The 18,750-nt window shown below is 38.9% G+C and overlaps 2 protein-coding genes across 2 annotated transcripts in view; both read left to right on the top strand.

Annotated features, from left to right (window-relative positions):
* psmb9a (proteasome 20S subunit beta 9a) overlaps window positions 1-2,626 on the top strand; it is a 5,698-nt gene extending 3,072 nt beyond the window's left edge. Inside the window, 4 exon segments of the mRNA XM_008303002.1 lie at window positions 1,188-1,195; window positions 1,302-1,544; window positions 1,726-2,255; window positions 2,302-2,626. Of these exon segments, the coding sequence (XP_008301224.1) occupies window positions 1,188-1,195; window positions 1,302-1,544; window positions 1,726-1,853 (379 nt within the window). The 3' untranslated portion in view covers window positions 1,854-2,255; window positions 2,302-2,626.
* A 307-nt stretch (window positions 2,627-2,933) lies between these two features.
* tap2a (transporter associated with antigen processing, subunit type a) lies at window positions 2,934-9,474 on the top strand. The gene is made up of 11 exons (XM_008302996.1): window positions 2,934-3,499; window positions 4,007-4,121; window positions 4,208-4,338; window positions 4,514-4,719; window positions 5,162-5,359; window positions 5,460-5,588; window positions 5,897-6,085; window positions 6,221-6,394; window positions 6,767-6,926; window positions 7,099-7,235; window positions 8,841-9,474. Exons 1-11 carry the CDS (start codon window positions 2,986-2,988, stop codon window positions 9,045-9,047), a joined length of 2,160 nt encoding a protein of 719 aa, XP_008301218.1. The 5' UTR covers window positions 2,934-2,985; the 3' UTR covers window positions 9,048-9,474.
* Window positions 9,475-18,750: the final 9,276 nt, after the last annotated feature.

The raw sequence follows: 18,750 nt of genomic DNA, 5'->3' as shown, positions 1-18,750 counted from the left end.
TCCGAAATGTTGGAGCTCCAATATAATGAGAGTCAATTAGAGTTTTGGTTGGCACACTCTGTGCTTTGAGGTAATTTATGAAAAAACATAGGTCGTATGGTATCGAGACTCACACTGGTTAAAACAGGATAAAAATGCCTACAATTTTACCTATAAATTGTAGATTTAAAAAAAATGTGAGGAGACAAAATTACCTGCATTTTATTTTTTTTTTAAATTCTGATCAAACTTTAAAGTAGGTGACACCACACGTGATGTCCCCCACTCCAACTCAAAGAAAATTCTGAGTTTTACAAAAGCTCATGAAACTTAAACTGCTACTGTGTAAAAATTGAGAAAGATATCAAAACACGGATGTAAACAACTAATATTCAAAGTCTGGTGACCCATTTAAACTTTGAATGAAGTTTCTATTATAAAATATGGCAGAGCTACAGGGTTCCAAAGATGGCTGGGTTTTGGCAGTTGTCTTTCCGACTTCTCCTTCATTTTGAAGAGGCTTTTCAATGCATTTGTTTGCAAATTATTGAAGAAAATCGTATGATGAATCACTACCAGAAAACATAGAACACCATGCCCGATCGAGTTGCATGTTTTCATATATAATTTGTGTGGGTTTTCTTAAAGCTGAGGGAGAAGTTAGGAGCCGAAAGTCAGTGGAACAATCTATACTAGGAATAATTGTGAGGAATAACAATAAGTGTGCTTTAATGCTTTTGCACTGGCACACTGAATAATACCAAAATGAATGTTTCTGCAACTTCTGCTGATGTGATTACTGTAATTTTCGGACTATTTAGCGCACCTGAATATAAACCGCACCCACTAACTTTAAAAAAAAAAAAAAATTAGAACATATACAGGACGCACTTGTCTCTAAGCAGCAGGAGTCCACGTTGTAACATGAGATATTTACACAGAAAGATTTTTTAAAACTTTTAATTAAATACGTACCGGTAACCTTAAATGCTTTTTTTCTGAACAGTACCTGTAAAACAGCTGGTTAAAAAAATAATACAGCAGCCTACCAGGAAAAGTCATCGATCGCTATCTTCATCTTCCTCCTGCACTAAAACCACTAAAGTCGTCTTCTTCAGTGTCGGAGTCGAACAGCCTCAGAATTACTTCGTCACACACTTCCTCAGTCTGTTTTTAGTTGTCACTCTCAATGTCACTTTCGTCTCAAGGCAAATTCGTAAAAATCGTAAAAATCCATAAATTAGCTGCATCATTGTTTAAGCCACAGTGTTCAAAGCGTGTGAAAAAAGTAGCTGCTTATAGTCTGGAAATTACGGTAAGAGGCAAAGCAGCTGTTAATGTCTTCTTGCTCTCTTACACGCTTGATGTTACGGGTATCCATGAAGAATAACTCTGTTCTGCTCTTTTGCCCTTTGACCTCCAGGTGTTTGCAACCCTGAATGGGCTCCTGACAAGGCAGCCTTTTGCAATTGGAGGTTCTGGCAGCTCATATGTTTATGGCTTTGTTGATGCTGAATATCGCAAAGACATGAGCAAGGAGGAGTGCCAGCAGTTTGTTGTCAACAGTAAGTTATTTCTTTTCTTCCACATTGCTTCTAGTCAGATTATTTGATATTAAAAAAGAAACCAGACATTTGCTGCTCCTTGTATCAACAGCTGGACAGAGCTATTATGTATTATTTCACAATATAGTCAATATTTTGTCTTAGAAAAACTACATCATTACTCCTTCTCTTTTTCTTGTAGCTCTCGCTTTGGCCATGAACCGTGACGGCTCCAGTGGCGGCGTGGCCTACATGGTCACCATCGATGAACACAACACAGAGGAGAAAGTCGTTCTCGGAAATGACTTACCCACCTTCTTTGATCAGTGACATGTGTGTTTCCCTGACAATCTGAAAATAGCCATGGCTCAGTTTTATTTTTCCTTTGACACAGCGGTCAACTAATCCAGCTTATTAACCAAAAAACATCAAACAAGTGTATTCTTGCATTTTCTTACTAATTCCCAAAGTTATTTTCAGTGTGTTATCAGGCAGCCTCTGAGTGAGTTTAATTGTAGTTGTTCAAGTTTGCAGCAATGAGTTTGAAATCTAACTTAAAAACAAGCTTACAATAAATATCTTTGATTTGTTTGTCAAAGAAATTGTTGAAGTCATCCAAGGTCACTTCCTTTTGTTAAACTTGCTAGAAGACTCATTATTCCTTCTGTGTTTTAGTGGTGAGTGTCAGAGTGAACTGAAATAAATATACCTACTTTTGGAAAAGCCTTACACGTCTCTATAAGTACAGTCACACAGAAACACTTCTGTATTTTTTGGGGCATCAGAGCAGCATCTGTCCTGTGATGAACTATTCAGTCTGAGAAACACTTCACCAAAAAGTCAAACACAGGATTATTTCACCAACATTTCTCTCCACTTAGCGGTAGTTGTTTTTTTGTTTAGTTTAGTTTTTTTAATCCCAACATTAACACAAAACTAAGATGGTTAGATGGTCTTGAACGGACATTATTAAAAACCTTGAGTTTGAAAAACATTTTGAGTATGTCCTCTCATAGTGGATACGCTAACAATGACCCTACACATGCTTTATGTCAATGATGTGAGGTTTATAATGAAATAAAATCCATGTGTTCAAAGGTTTACTTCTTGATTGTCTTTATTTCAGTGAACCATCCCTTTAGCTTGTTTTTATGTTTTATGTACATATGAAAGAATAGTCTCATGCTATGACTGACTATGACTGAGTTTTAACCCAATGTAATGATGGTGGTTAAATGAATCATATTGATGACAATTACATTAAAAAAATATTAAAGTTAAAACTCCTGCCTTGTCCTGTGTCAGTGTAGTGTAGTGTAGTGTTGTGTTGTGTAGTGTAGTGTTGTGTGTGTTTCAGGGAAACCCCTGAGCCTCACAGAAATCGAAACTGAAAGTTGAAGCAAAATTAAAACACTGGTCCCACGGCTGAGCAGGTCATAAGAGGACGAGAGTCGGCTGAAAAATGGCCGTTAACACGGCAACAACAATGCACAAAGTCGCTGCTTTGATTTTAGCGGTGTGCGTGGACTTTTCTCTCTTTTACGCATCTGGATGTGTGGTAACTCAGAGCGTCTTTGGAAATCTTGCACGTTTATGGGTCTCCGCGGCTCTCCGGTGGGTTGCACTGGCTGCTGTAACGCTGCTCACACTCGGGGAGCTCAGCCCGTGGCTGAATCGTTTAATAACGACGCACAGTCTGCTACCCGCGGTGTTTGAGACCGGGTCCAAGGCGCTTTACACCGAGGACAGCCAATGTGGCCGAGCGACGGATGCGCGCTGCTGGATGATGGCCGCAGGAGCGTCGCTGGCTGCTGCGCTGTTTTGGGAGATCACAGTCCCGGACAGCGACGATGCAGCCGACGGTAAAGAGAAGAAACAGAAGGCCAGAGTGCTGTTTATGAGAGTTCTCTACATGCTCAAACCCCACTATCACCTGCTGCTCGGAGGATTCGTGTTTCTGTCGCTGGCAGCCATCTGTAAGTGCACAGCAGCTGGTCTCAGTCTGTAGCTCATATGATGCTTAATAGAAGGTGGAAATAACTGATATTTTCAAGAAGATACCTTAAGATCTCCATGTTTCCAGTGGCTTTTGGCTGCTCTTAATTGTCTTAATATTTAGAAACTGAGTTTGCTAGTTTCTGACCTGTTTTGTCTGTTTTAGTATTTCATACTATTTTGTACAACAATCATACAAAATGTTGTTGCCATCTGTCTAATAATATGCACACCACTCAGATAGTTGTAAACATACTGATTTGATCTTAACTGTAATGTCCTATTATCAGCCATGAACACAGGGGAAAGTAAGCAATTATTGCAATATTTTACAACAGATGTAGTTATCAACATTTAATGGTGAAACTCTCAGTGTGGAATTAGAAGAGTTGTAAGTCTGCTTTTAGGACACATTCCTAGTAATGATGCTAATCTGATGTTAATTTGGCTGGTTTATTAGTCTAATTATGTCTACTGTCTTTTCTCAGGTGAGATGTTCATCCCCTTCTACACAGGGAGAGTCATCGATATCCTTGGCAGTCATTACCAACACAGTGAATTTTTATCTGCACTCCTCTTTATGGGCCTGTACTCTGTGGGAAGGTATGGGATAATGCTTTCCTCCACATTCATCCCAGTCATGAGCCTGTGTGATATCTAACTGACCTTCTCTTTGATTGACTGACTAGTTCTGTGAGTGCCGGCTGCAGAGGGGGTCTCTTACTTTGTGCCATCAGTGTTTACACCTGCAGAGTGAAAGTCATGCTGTTTGGGGCTTTGACCAAACAGGAAATTGCATTCTTTGAGACCATAAAGACAGGTAAGGCTCTCATAATATAGCATTAAGTTGTGCAAGTGAAGGACAGATCATGTCATGTTGAGACCAAATAGTGCATCAAAACAGGCATAAAAAGACAGGACAAAGTTTTTTTTGTTTTTTTTTAAAAAAAGGATCAGAATGAAAAAAAAGATCACTTTAAATTAATTTCTTGCAGGTGAAATCACATCGAGACTGGCTAAAGACACCAACCTGATGGGAAGAACAGTGTGTCTGAATGTCAACGTGTTGCTGAGGACACTCATCAAGACTCTGGGCATGATCTTCCTGATGATGAATCTTTCGTGGAAGCTCACATTCATTGTACTGATGGAGACACCTGTTACTGGCCTCATACAGAACATCTATGACACATACTACCAGGTAAAAGCATGTGAAAAGAGACTAACTGACACTGGATCCAAAGGCTTATACTGTATCAATATAAGGTCCAATTTATTGAAAGATATTGCGGTAAGATATGCAAAATACCTTTTAAAGTGAAGCTTAAGTTTCATATTCACCATGTCATAGAATTAAAAAATGTGATAGAGTATTCCCACATGAGACACCTTCAAAAATATAAACGTTACACAGAGAGGATGGCATGAATTTGTAAAATCACTGACACAACAGGTTAAACCCTGCGTCTGATGTGCTGAAAAACGTGCATCATAAATGGCTGTCTTTGTTAGCTGCACTGTTTCAAATCACAGTTTTTACTTGAAATCTATTGATTGCACAGCCGTATCGGAGACAAAGTATTATCAAATGTTAGAAAAATATGGCTGAAGAACTAACTTCCTTCCTGTTTTGTCCTTCTCAGAGGTTGTCCCTGGCTATGCAGGACTCAATGGCTCTGGCAAACGAAGCTGCCAATGAGGTTGTGTCTGGCATTCGTGTCGTACAGAGCTTTAATACCAAAACACATGAGGCCCGCCGCTATGACAACCGCTTGATGGACATACACAAACTTAAAACCCACCGGGACACTGTGAGGGCCATTTATCTGCTTGTGCGGAGGGTAAGAAGTTAGTTTCTGTGTGTTTCTTAGAGATTAGTTGGTGTTGAGTCACCACCTTGTTTACCTTCTTCTCTAACAGCCTTGGTGTGTGTGTCTGTAGGTGACAGGACTGGGCATGCAGGTCATCATGTTATACTATGGAAGACTTTTCATCCAGAGGGGGCAGATGACCACTGGCAACCTGGTGTCCTTCATCCTCTACCAGTCAAATCTTGGAGACAACATTAGGGTATCCCATAATGCTCTGTGTATTGTTTTCAGTCAGGACTTGTGATTAAAAGCAGTTAGCTAAAAGATTAGCAATTAGGCTAGTTGGTATTATTATTGCAGATCATTTATTGTAGGAACATAAAACCTCAAAGCAGACTCACTGTGGTTTTATGTTCCTACAATGATACAAGACCAGTGACAGGTGACCTAAGAAGACTTTTAGGCACGAATAATAAGACATATGGCAGCTCTAACACTCAGTAAATGAAAAAAATTGTTAGTAAGTGACCAGTTTACAAACCCTGTGTTCTGCCTGTCATCTTCCAGACACTCACCTACATCTTTGGTGATATGCTGAACTCGGTGGCGGCTGCTGGAAAAGTGTTTGAGTACCTGGACCGAAAACCTCTGGTCAGCACAGACGGAGAATGCAAACCAGATCAATTGACCGGACGCGTCAGTTTCCAGGGCGTCAACTTTGCCTATCCTACAAACCCAAACAAAACAGTGCTGCAGGTAAGAATACTTGGATGGACAGTAAATAAGAAGTATAAATATAGTTTAAGGATGAATATTTCCATTCACTCTATGTGTGTCAAATATGGCACATACACTGTCACTCAAACAATCATTATCTGTCATTTGCTTCAGGACTTTACCTTGGAGCTGAAGCCAGGTCAGATGACGGCCCTGGTGGGTTCGTCTGGAGAAGGAAAAAGCACCTGCGTGAGTCTGCTGGAGCGATTCTATGAACCGCAGAGTGGAGAAATCCTCCTGGACAGCAACCCCCTAGAATCCTATGACCACCGTTTCCTCCACAAGAAGGTAATGGATCATTGGTGCTAATTCTGGTGGTGCACGCTAGTCTCATGCTTCTGTCTAAACAATCTTATGCCAATAAAACTAATGTAAAAGCAGCAGAGAGTGCAATGCATTTGTCTATTGAAATAATCTGCATGTTTCCTTGCAACTTGTTATTGTTTGGTATCATGAAGAACCAGTTGAGATAAAAGGTTAACATTTGATAGATACCATAACAAAAGCAAATAATATGAACCTGAGAATTTTAAGAAAAGTCAAAATTCTGAGATAAAATCATTGCATTAATTGTACATCTAATTGTGTACAAAGATCTGTTATGTACTTGTATACCATGTGCCATGCATACAGTTAAGCTAATGGGAGTGTTTTTAACAGATTGCAGTGGTGAGCCAGGAGCCTGTGCTTTTCTCTGGCTCCATTAGAGACAACATTGCCTACGGGCTTCCTGGCTGCTCGCTGGACGAGATCCAGGAAGCAGCACGTAAAGCCAACGCCCACGACTTCATCAAGCAGCTGGAGAAAGGCTACGAGACAGGTAAATTGTTTTACACAGTTGCATGCAGACATAAAAACCTTCTGTTTCTTTGAGGGTGAATATAATATCACTTGGAGAGCAGGACTGTCTGTAAATTCAATTTGTGAATATGAAGAGATAAATTTACCTAAACTTCATGCTGTTGTGATTTCATGATGAATCCATTTTTCAGAGGTGGGTGAAAGTGGCAGCCAGTTGTCCAAGAGTGAGAGGCAGCAGATCGCCATCGCTCGAGCTCTGGTCAGACAGCCACAGGTCCTCATTCTGGATGAAATAACCAGCTCCCTCGACACGGAGAGTGAAAATAAGGTATGCGTAAACTTTCAAGACCTTAGTATCATCTTGAGCCAGTAGCCTAGAGATTTGAAACAAGTCACATATCATCAGTTAAATAGTGAGTAAAATTTGGTTGAATACCTGAAGACCCTTGTATCACTTGCGCCAACAAAGCTGTAAATGGTTGTCTAAAAGTCACACCAATAACAGGTGATTAATTCTGACTTAGACCAGATGTAGGCATTGGGTATTTGTCTGCCATTGGCTGCACATTTCATGCAGCTTTTTCCTCTCCCTCTGCAATCTGTGTGTTCCTGTTTCCCTCACTACAAGTAACAACAACCTCCAAGCAGCAGCCCTCCACAAGAAACATTTTAATTTGGATCGTGCAGTAAGACAGCCTTGCCAGTTTTTGTTTTTGTTTTCCTGTAAATTAGCCATTTTAATGAAAGTTATTGTCTCAATGTGTGCAAATGTTCCACCAAAACAATTCACCTGTCCCTATTTTAACTCTATTCAGGACTTTTGGGGTCTTTTGGACCCCAGGCCATTTGGTTTAGGTGACAGGTGTTGTCTTTTTATTTTTGAAGGTATTTTTTTCAAGTATAGAAAGAGGGACTTTTGTCATGCATTTGGAACCAAAAATATGTAAACTTGTCAAAAAATTGATTTAACATACTCTAAAAGTCTGTAATAAATACCAACAAATATTGTGCACATATTCTTTCTTGGGGTCCCGTGGACCCTGAAAGACCTTCTACATATGGCAACATGAAAGTCCTGAACAGGGTTAAGGGAACACCAAATTTCCACCAAATATGATTGTTATTTATGTAACGAAATACAAACAAGCCTCAGCATGTTTTTTCCGCCATTGCAGAATGATAACGAAATGCAGCCAGACGATGCTGTAACGCAGAATGGACTGGCTAAGCAAGACTAACTGACTAAAAAGACAAAGTCAATATTTACCACTTATGTAGATGAGGTGCTGCAGATGCATTAAGATGTGTTCACTCATGACTCATTTGTCATTTAGTTGATAAGAATTGCCCCCAAAAATCTAATAAATATAAGGGAGCAGGTCTGTCATAGAATTTCTAACTGAATAATCAAGATATTATGGATCAGTATCAAATGTTCACTTATCCTACTGCTCGGAGCTTGAAAAAAAAATGTAATTTGCATTAAAAAAAAATTTGGGGAAAGTTAATATGCTGTGTTTTTTCTTCAATGTGTTTAGTGTGTTTGCCCAGTTCTAAACCATTTACATTTAGATGCAATATTTAACAATATCTTTCAAATTATGAAGCATATGACAAGTAAGGTCAACTATCTTTCACTGCTGACTGAAACAGAAAACCCATCAAAATGTATTTCTACAATCAGTTTGAAGAAATGTAATAAACAATATAATTTATTCCGTTTTTACTGATTTGTTGGTCGCTGGTCTTTCATGCATGTTGTGTGTTCTCATTGAACAAAATAATCATATTCAGTGACAGTATATTTCTTCTGTTCCATGTCTTTAAACTGTTCCTTATCAGTGCCATAGTATTGATATGTTTGTGCTACAGAAGTGCAAATGGGATACCTAATAATCCTGTTTTAACTATTTCTGTCCTTGATTCTCTGCAGGTCCAGCAGGCCCTGGCTAACTGTCCCAACCAGACCCTTCTGGTGATCGCTCACAGGCTGAAGACCATTGAGAAAGCAGATCAGATTGTTGTGATCAGTGGTGGCAAAGTTGGGGAGCGAGGGACTCACCAGGAACTGATGGACATGAAGGGGAGCTACTACAAGTTGCGAAAGGAATATTTCACTGAGGGAAATTCACCACAGTGACCCACTACTGACTCTTTACCGTGCTGATGCTGCAGCTTGATGTACTGAGAGAGAATCGTTCTGTGTGACTGTGTTGCATGTGTTCGACAGCAGTAACCAACAGTAGCTAACTTATGTAAATATTCAGTTAAGATTTGTTTTGTATGAGTAATGAAAATTAAACAGCTTAAAAGTTGTTTTTTTTCCAGAAATTGTTCTTGTTTATTTTGCAGACAAATAACATTTAAGTGATGCTTTGCTATGAGATATATTAATATCACAGTTGTTCCAATTCTTTCCACGGTATTTAATCATGACAAATAAATGTTTGACACAACATGTCATGTTTGCCACTATAATGTTTTATTGATCAGAAAAGTCAAAGGTTGCTTTATGGACTCTGTGTCCCAAATAAAAAATTCTCAACAGCATCAGACGTGTATCTGAATTTACTGGTTTCAGTTGTGTTTTTCTTGCCTTGTATGCCGTATTTATCAACTCATTTTATCAGTTACATTACCTGACATTCACATGACCTAATTAAAAACTCAATTAATTTGTAGAACAATGGCTTTATCTAACATATGAGCAGATTTGTAAATAGTAAAGTAAAAAGGAAGTCCTGTAGACACTGTATTGTAGAATGAAAAGAAGAGAAACACATTGCTTAAATAAGAAAGTGTCAACAATTCAATTACTGAAGTAGTACTGAATTTGGTAATAATATTTATTTTCAAGTTTATTCGTTTGTAATTTATGATCATACAGCGTTCGTAATCACATTTCCGTGTCTGTTGTGTTTGTTGTGTCCCTGCTTTTAAGCGACCCAACGACATTCTTATGCTGCATCTAAACGCAGTACATAGGGGTTGGGTTTTATTGTTTGAGATGACCTGGAAAGTCCCTGTCAATCAACACTTTTGGTTTTGTTTTGGCGATGGGGATTTTTGCATAGTTGTCTGACGATTTGTGTCATAAACACCGACGGCACACAGTATTATGTCTAAACACCAACCCCCTCTACTGACGAAGATCAGGCTCAGTTTAGGCAACATTCGCCGCCATTTTGTCAAGACTTCTGTACATCCACAAAATGGGGACTGAAGTCACGTGTCGGGTTAGGCTTTTTAAAAACTTGACCCTGAGAAAGTTTTGCGGATGAATATGTTCTCCTTCTCAAATGTGTGTTGCATTGTGCAACTCTACTTGTGCTCGTGACAACGGGGAGCTGGAGCCTATCCCAGCCGACTCAGGGCAAAGGCAGGGTTCACCAGTCTATCACATGGCCACACAGAGAGACAGACAACCAAGCACACTCCCACCTACAGACATTTTAGAATCACCAATTAAGCCCAGCATGTCTTTGGCAACACCTGGTGAGAACCCACACAGACACAGGGAAAACATGCAAACTCCACCCAGAAAGACCCCAGGTTGAGATTCAAAACCACGACCTACTTAGTGTTGGCCACCGTACTACCGAGCTGTTGCACACTCCTAATTGATGCTATGATTTAGATGTGGATATATGCAATGCTGACTGAAAAACAATTAGATATACACTGTATACGTTGCACTGCATCGCTGGAGTTAATATATGTTTATGTATTGTTTCACCCAAAATTGTGTAAAAACCAAAACAAAACAAAAAAAACTCTAAATATTACACATATTCTGCAGAGAAATATCCTCAAATTTATTGCATACTGAATATTTGTGACAAATTATCCCATCAGGCTTGGTATAAGTGTATCTGAAATACAATCAATAAATAAATAAAGGATCTTGTAGTTGTGAGGTGACAGGGCAAGCCACCGCACTAACATGTTGCCCCGTGTTTATTTCGATAAATATCAAATAGGTTAAGTTTAGGAGTTGTTTTAATATGTAACTTTTCTTGCTTGGATTAAAATATCATATTGACAGTTAACAGTCAGTGTTTCAGTTATTTTTATATTTAAGATTACTTGAAGGATTGCATGTTCATCTGAGGATGTTCATCTATTTATTGCTGATGCTTTTTAAAATCCCCTGAAAAAAAACAACTTAAACATGCAGTTGTTCCGAAACCAAGAAAATCCTCAGGGTTAAAAAGTCAACAGTTTGAAAATTTAATGTTTCCGCCAGGCAGAGTGAGTCATCTTTATAACTGGCTGCCTCCCATCAGCAATCATGTTCCGCCATGTTACAAAAACAGGAGGGCGCAAATGCACGGTAACCACCATCTTAGGTCGATACCATCAAAACCAAAACACAAAATGGCCGACGAACATGCAAACGAGGTTACAGAGTGAGGTATTATGACATATAAATGATTACCTATCGGCCTGGTGGCCCTTTCTCGCTATGATATAACAAGAATGAGGCATGTGCAACATCAAATCTTTGTGTGCGCCTACTCTGTATATGTGTGTGCGTTTGGATCTTTGGATATGTTTATGTGTGTTTTTTTTTTTTTGCCTAACCAGTTCGGCACCATACTGCTGTGCCACACTGAACTGGAAAGTCCCCTCTCTCCATTCTTTCACTTTCTCTCTGTGTATTCACAGGCAGCCGAGCTCAACCAAGCGCTGACACACCCGAGGTCTTGTGACCGAAAGCATGACGGTTTTGACTCTTTTTTGAGGGGGCTATTAGGTATGTGATGTGTGCCGATTTTTTCAGTAGCTGTCACAGTGATTGACACATAACCTGACATATAAAAAAAACTTTTGACTGTATGAATGATTCTCTGTAATGTCTACATTAACATTTCAGACATTTGACTGACAGTGTCATCCAGACCAACAGTAAGTTGTTTTTGGTTTGTGTCCTCAACAAGGACACTTCAAAAGGAAAAGAAATGTTGTCTTGTGCAGTAATTGAGGTTGCGCCCCTTCAGGTTATATCACAGCAAACAGCAAATATTTGATTCAGGTCTGTTCTCCTACAGCAGCTTTAGTTAATGAGTCATGAAAACAGGCGTCCCATAATTAGGCCAGGAGTGCAACACAATCAGAGTTTGGCTTGTTGTCTATTTTATAAAGCATTTTCTTTCCCTGAAACACCTGAGTTGCTTGGCACAAGAAGCAACACAGTGGCAGCTAGACACTGCTGAATCAGCTTTGGATGACAGTTTAGCTTCAGTGTAACATTATACTCGCTTCTCTTCTGCTCTCTAAATCAAAAGTAATAAAGGAACTGATGCAACACAAAGCACAACAGAGATGACACCGATGTAGCGCAATTTTTACACCTCATCTGATTTTGCTGGAAAGATGATGAAGCACGAGTTTGAATAGAACTGAATAGACAGGGACAACATAATGCTACGTAAAGTGTGATGAACTTGTGCTACTGCTGCTTGTAGAAAGCAAAGTGATTCTGGTAACATTAACCTCCTGCCTTTGTACCTCTCTACTGTGCAGTATTTTGCAGTGTTTAATTGCCAGGTAAAAACCCATTGTCTCTTTGTAAATCCCCTAACTTCCCCTGGGGAATGTGACAGTTCAAACAGTTACTGCAGCACAGGTCAGTAAAATGTGAATTTGTGGTTTCCTGACTCATGGTAATATAAAAAAAATCCAATCAAACACGTCACATGATCAGCTCAGGGAACTCCCGCCTTTTGGACATGGTACCACTAAAACACTGATCTGATGTCTGTTTTTGACGTCGGAGAGCAAAGACCGGACAGACAGAAACAGATTTTCAGTCAGCTAAAAAAGCAACGTAACCCTGCTCTGTAGCCCTCAAGGCAGAGTAACAGCGCCACGGCTGGTTGTGTTTGGGCCTTTTACAAGCAGCCATGTGATTTCTTGGAAGCTGTGAGCCTGGCAGATTGCTGAGGGGGTTCCCAAGCAAACCAGCGCAGCCTGACTCATTGCTCTTGTCTGACATCTAGTGAGAGCAGCAAAACAGAACAGCAGAGGAATAAAAAAAACCTGTGGTGACACATGAAGAACAAAACAACAAGTGGTTGTAATCTGTAATGTACAGGAAGCTATAGGTTTTGTGTTGTGGGAGCTCTTGTGTCATGTGGAGATCGATTAGAAACCAAGATTGTGTAAGAGCAGCAAACATATGAACCCGCAAAACCATGAGTGCATACCGAAACTTACTCAGCTGACAGAATGTTTAGCTCCTCTGGTAAAAACAACATTTAGACTTAATTTTCATCAATGAGTCACAAGACATACTGTAAAAAAATCAGCATATTTATAGCAGAAAATTTAAAATACAAAAGCTTCTTCATGTCGTTTGGAAACTCTTAAAGAGTAATGGAAAACTAGCAGGTAGAGGGAACTGAAACAATTACATTTGAGCTACACCACCACACTGGCTTATAAATAAACAGAGTGAATCAGAGGTTTGAGGTCACATGAGGACAAGTTGAACAGTGTGGCGGGAAGGTTGAAATTATTCACTTAAAAAAACAAAAAAAAAAAGAGTCATGATGAAGATCACAAAAAGACCAAGAGCGCCCTCAGTGTAACTCTGCTACTCTGCAGAATTTTCACCATAAAACCAGGAAACCATGTGATTTCCTGCAAACTGGCAGCTAGAAGTCCTGGCAAAGCACTTGAATGATAGATCTCGAGTGCCCCCAAGCGGGATAAGCTAATAGCTGAATAAAATGTATTGAATGCATGATACTGGCGCTAACATATTATAAGAAAATGATCAGTACATCAGAGTCTTCAAACCTTGTATTGCAAACCAATTTTCATGGTGGGAAAGTACTATTCAAATACACGTTTTATTTAGATTGTAGTCAAATAATCCAAAGCCTCCAGATAAAAAACACCATGGTGCAGCTGTAACTCAGGATGTAGAGTGTGTTTGGTGATTTGGCTTCTTCTGTTTTCATGTCAGTCCTTAAAGCAAGACACTGAACCCTGGTCTATGTGTGAATGGGAGAATCAGTGCTCTATACGCAGCACATGTTGTGCAAAAATGCATATAAAATGATGCATCAGGCACTTAAATATGTTCACATCATATGCAGCCATCCTCAAAGTTATTCATACCGTTCCATTAAAGAAAAGGCAAAATTCACAGTAGAAAATGAAAAAAAGTAATAATAAATAAAAATTTGCTCAATTATAATTTAGTGAAATAAGACGTTGCTTTTGAATTGCGGTTGAAAAGAATCATTTAAAAAAAAACTAACAAAACTGTCCTGAACAAATTAGAGCACTTGGCTGATGAAAATCCTGTCAACAGGTGCAGAAGTCTGACTGAGAGTTACAGGAAACACTTGATTGCAGTGATTGGCTCAAAGGGTTGTTCAACTAAATATTAGTTTACGGGTCCCATCATGCTTGTTTGCATGTTTTTTTTAAAAAATATTTCTGTTGAACCACAATTCAAAAGCAATGTCATGATGTTCATTAAATTTTTATTTATTGTTACTTTTGTCAATTTCAACTTATTTCAGTAACAGCTGGTTTTGTTCTTTAATGGGAGGGTATGAATACATTTGAGGATGACTGTAAAACATTTACAGTAACAAAGTGTTGGAACAAGCAGGTACAGACTTTTACATTTGTGTTTTGATCAAAAATTATTTTTGTTGGAAGTCTTAAGCTCTTCATCGATTTTTATGGGATTTCTCTATTCATTTCACTTCGCAATGTGTTCATGTTTGTATGTAGGTCTATTTATGCATTTAATTTCTTACAGTATTACATCCTGTTATTTAGCATTAAGGTTAACTGATACAGTTTAGTTAATTGGTGATTCTAAATTGTCCGTAGGTGTGAATGTGAGTGTGCTTGGTTGTCTGTCTCTAAGTGTGGCCCTGCGATGGACTGGTGACCTGTCCAGGGTGTCCCCTGCCTTCACCCAAAGTCGGCTGGGATAGACTCCAGCCCCCCGCGACCCTAGTGAGGATTAAGCGGTGTATAGATAATGGATGGATGGATGATACAGTTTATTCTATTAAGTCTGAAAGTATGAATTTTTGTTTATTTTTTAAATTTATTTTTTTGTAAAAACTCCTTCACCGTAATAAGTGTGCACAATTATTAGGCAACTAAATTACTAAAAGACATCTTGCCAACTCATTTTATTTAGCAAAAAAGTAACTCAAAATGCCTAATGAAAAAAAAAGATTTGGCCTTTCAAAAACATTCAGTGACCAATACAGCCACCATTCTTTTCAATAACTGCTGTGAACGATCAACTTTCACTGAAGCAGCAACTACAGCCTCTCTCACGCTGTTTAAAGAGGCATATAGTCTTTCCTCACTGTAAATGTCGTGTTTGATAAGGCCACATAACCTCTCAGTAGAATCAGATAAGGTGAGGAAGGGGCCAGGTCATTATTCCATCATCTCTGAGGCCTTTGCTGACAAACCGAGCAGTGACGTATTTGGATGCATGTGACAGAGGATTTCACCGAGATCATGGCATTCTTGGATGCTGCAGACTTCTCCCTACACCACTGCTTGAAGAAGACTTGTAAGTCTTCATCAGTTGCTGTTGTGTTCCAGCCTATATTACCGTGGTCATGTGTCTGAAAACTTGACACATTCTGGAGGATAATATCTTTCTGGTGGCCTCTTTTACAGTGTGTTTGCCCCTTTTCTCCTCCATGTACTTTTTCCAAATACCTGTTGACTATTTGCAACAAAACATTTAATTACCCACCGGTCATGCCTCAATAGTTCAGCTATTTCAAGAGTGGGGCATTCCTCATTTTACAATTTTTGACTTGTCAGTGTCAGGTAAATCTCTCTTTTGGCCTGTTTTAGCTGTGGTAATGAAGCTGCCTAATAATTATCACACCTTAAAGTGGAGTCTGTGATCCAGAGAGAGACTGTTGATATGTGTATGGGACACGCTGGAAGAGTGTTGTATGAATTGACCCTAATCAAAAAGCCAGGGCTGTGCATGAACACTGGATTTTTTTTTTTCTTTGAACGGACAGCTTTTGGACCTTGATATTTACTGAATCCGATCTTTCAAAGTTGCTTTTTATTTTGGGATAACATTTCCTCCTGTTCCTCCACTGCAGCACAGAAGGCAAACACAAACAAACTGAATGACTGTAACTTTGCAGATACCAACTTAGTCTGACTGCTAAGACATCCAACCAGCTTTTGAGCCAGTGTGAACAATAACATGACTGCAGCAAACAAAAGCTGTATCAGTGCTCATTAGGGAAGCTGAATAATGATTTAAATGTGCTTGAAAATCATGAACTTCCGATATATCCTAAAATATTCCGATAAATTCTTCTCAGTTATTTTGGTCAAATATACTGTGTGTGCAGAGCTATCAGGCAAGTTATTATTCCCACATTGTCAATTTATCTACTCACATTTTTCATTCTAAACCTTGTAAATATGACTGCTTATTGGATGTATGTGTTTGTGTACTTGTGACAAAGTGGTTGAGAACTCATTTTTCCTCACTACTTGTTCCTGGACACTTTCAGGCTGCACAGTACACCATACTGTTCTCCTTTTGTGTATTTTGCATTAATTTAATCATGCTGGCGTATCATCACATACTATCCCAAACTTGTTTGTGTTAATATTATGTTACAGTTTACATCCATCATGCGAGGGATTAAAGCAAAACACACAGCCGTGAATTAGCTTCATTTGTGCTTTTTAAAGTTACAGGTCAGATGAGGTTTAATTGTTTGAGCCTTTGTTCATCCTTACCTTTCTCTGCTCCTTTGCTCTGACCCACTATGCAGGGCTAGTGTTTTGGAAGAGGCCGGCCCAGTACTTCCTGAAATTATGGTGCTGGTGATGTCAGCGTGACATCGCTGGGCCAGACCAAGTGGAGGGCTTTTTTTTTTTCCTTTTTGATTAATTTTTCTTTTGTATAACAATGACATCATTCAGTAGTGACTTCAAATATTTAGCTCTAAGGGAGACATTTGGAAATGCCAACAGTTTGTTGTGTGTACAGTGATGCTGTTTGCATAAAGGTTATAGAGTACTGTAGGTTACCATTCTGTATGATGGTAGGGCTGTGCTCCCAAAAGTACTTTTGTTTTTGTTTGTTTGTCTTTTCTTTTTTGCAGAGCAATGGGTTAATTTTGAAATTATTTTTCCTGTGTGACTATGCCATTAGGTATCCTGAAGCATGTCCCTGAAAAAAGTCAAGGCCCGCCAGATTGCAAACCGCCTTATACAAATATTCTTGAGGGTTGAAATCCCCAAAGAAATAATTTCTTATCAGGGTTCCACCTTCACATTTAACCTCCTGCAGTCAACACACTGCTGGGGATCAGAGGTGTCAAGTCCAGTCCCACAGACAGACAGCCTCATTGAATGTTTCAACAAAACCCTGAAATCAGTGCTTTTTGTGGAAGACTAAGGAGCTGACTGGGACCAATGACTCCCATTTCTCCTTTTTGCTCACTGGATGTGCTGAAAGAGGCCTGGGAGGGTCCAAACCTGGAAAAGGGTATAATGTTGTCTATATTTATTAAAGATGACAGAAGATGAACGCTGGAGCAGTTCCAAGAGCTGGCAAATAGTCATCAGTGCTCAGCAGGGTCAAAAGCAGAATTATGACAAACTGGCTCGTCAATGGATTTTCCAAGAGGGACAGAAAGTTCTGCCTCTTCTCCCAACACCAAAGAGTGAGCTCCTAGCCAAGTGGTAGATACTATCTGACAACAGTTGACATTTGTAAACAGTACTGGCAGGTGCCATTGGTTAAGTTTTCTAAAGACTTGAACAGTATTGATACACGTTGTGCCCAAAAGTGATTAACACCTCATAATAAAGGTAAAATCAGGTATTCTAATAGAATATACTTTTTGTCCAGTTTCCTGATTTGTTTTTTGTTTGTTTGTTTGTTTGTTTTTACAAGGTATATTATATAATTTTAAACATGCTTTCACTAGTTTTGTAAAGACCCAGTGATCAGAAACAACTATGTACATGTCAGATAGAAGAACCTCTTGAACTAATGAAACATCTACTAAAAACTGCACCACATTTCCCACCATTATAAATTTGCCAATATTAAATCTTTTTGTATTAAAAAAAAAGTTGTCATCAAACCATAAGCTACCATTCATTTACTTGCCTTGGCTTACATTATTCCATAGTCCTCACAGTTTACTTTTTGGTTTTTAACAGTGTGAGAAGTATACATAATGTTCTGCAAAAAATAAGAAGTTTCCTATAAAATTTCATTTCAGTGGACACTAGATGGCGACATAACACAATATATTTCACTAACTTGAACTGTAGTGACCCGCAGTGTCTATAGATGGCACTTTAACATGGTAGCACAGCCTAGTAATTTAATAGTGACTTTTAGATGTCACACAGAAAATCGGAGTTTAGCTTTTTGGTGTTTCTTGAAGTACTACCAGCTGGGCAGTCATTCTGTCTTTATGTTAACACTTAGGACTGATGCTCAATCAGGAGATCATCCGTAATTAAAGCTAATCTTAATTCCAGGACAAGATTTCAGATAATCTTTTTTCTGGGAAGCAGTATTTGACACTGTCTGCTTAATCCTGATCCAATTAAAAGCTATGACAGCATGGTTAGTTAGTGCACCTTTATAAAGACATTCATTACATTAAAAAGTGGCCAGCAATTCAGTTCCTCTGTTTTAATAATGGCAGTACAGAAACTATCTCAGATCCTTTTAAAACTTGCCTTGGAATCACATAAGTGTGGAAGCTCATGCATCTTGTGCTGTGGAAATAATTTACATTTTATTTAATGTTTGCACATTTGTGTGGGGATGCCTGGTTACC

The sequence above is a fragment of the Stegastes partitus genome, unplaced genomic scaffold (genome assembly GCF_000690725.1).
Source record: "Stegastes partitus isolate 25-593 unplaced genomic scaffold, Stegastes_partitus-1.0.2 Scaffold1918, whole genome shotgun sequence".
NCBI lineage: Eukaryota > Metazoa > Chordata > Actinopteri > Pomacentridae > Stegastes > Stegastes partitus.
The sequence above is the reverse complement of the archived record's forward strand: the minus strand, read 5'-3'. Positions and strand labels throughout refer to the sequence as shown.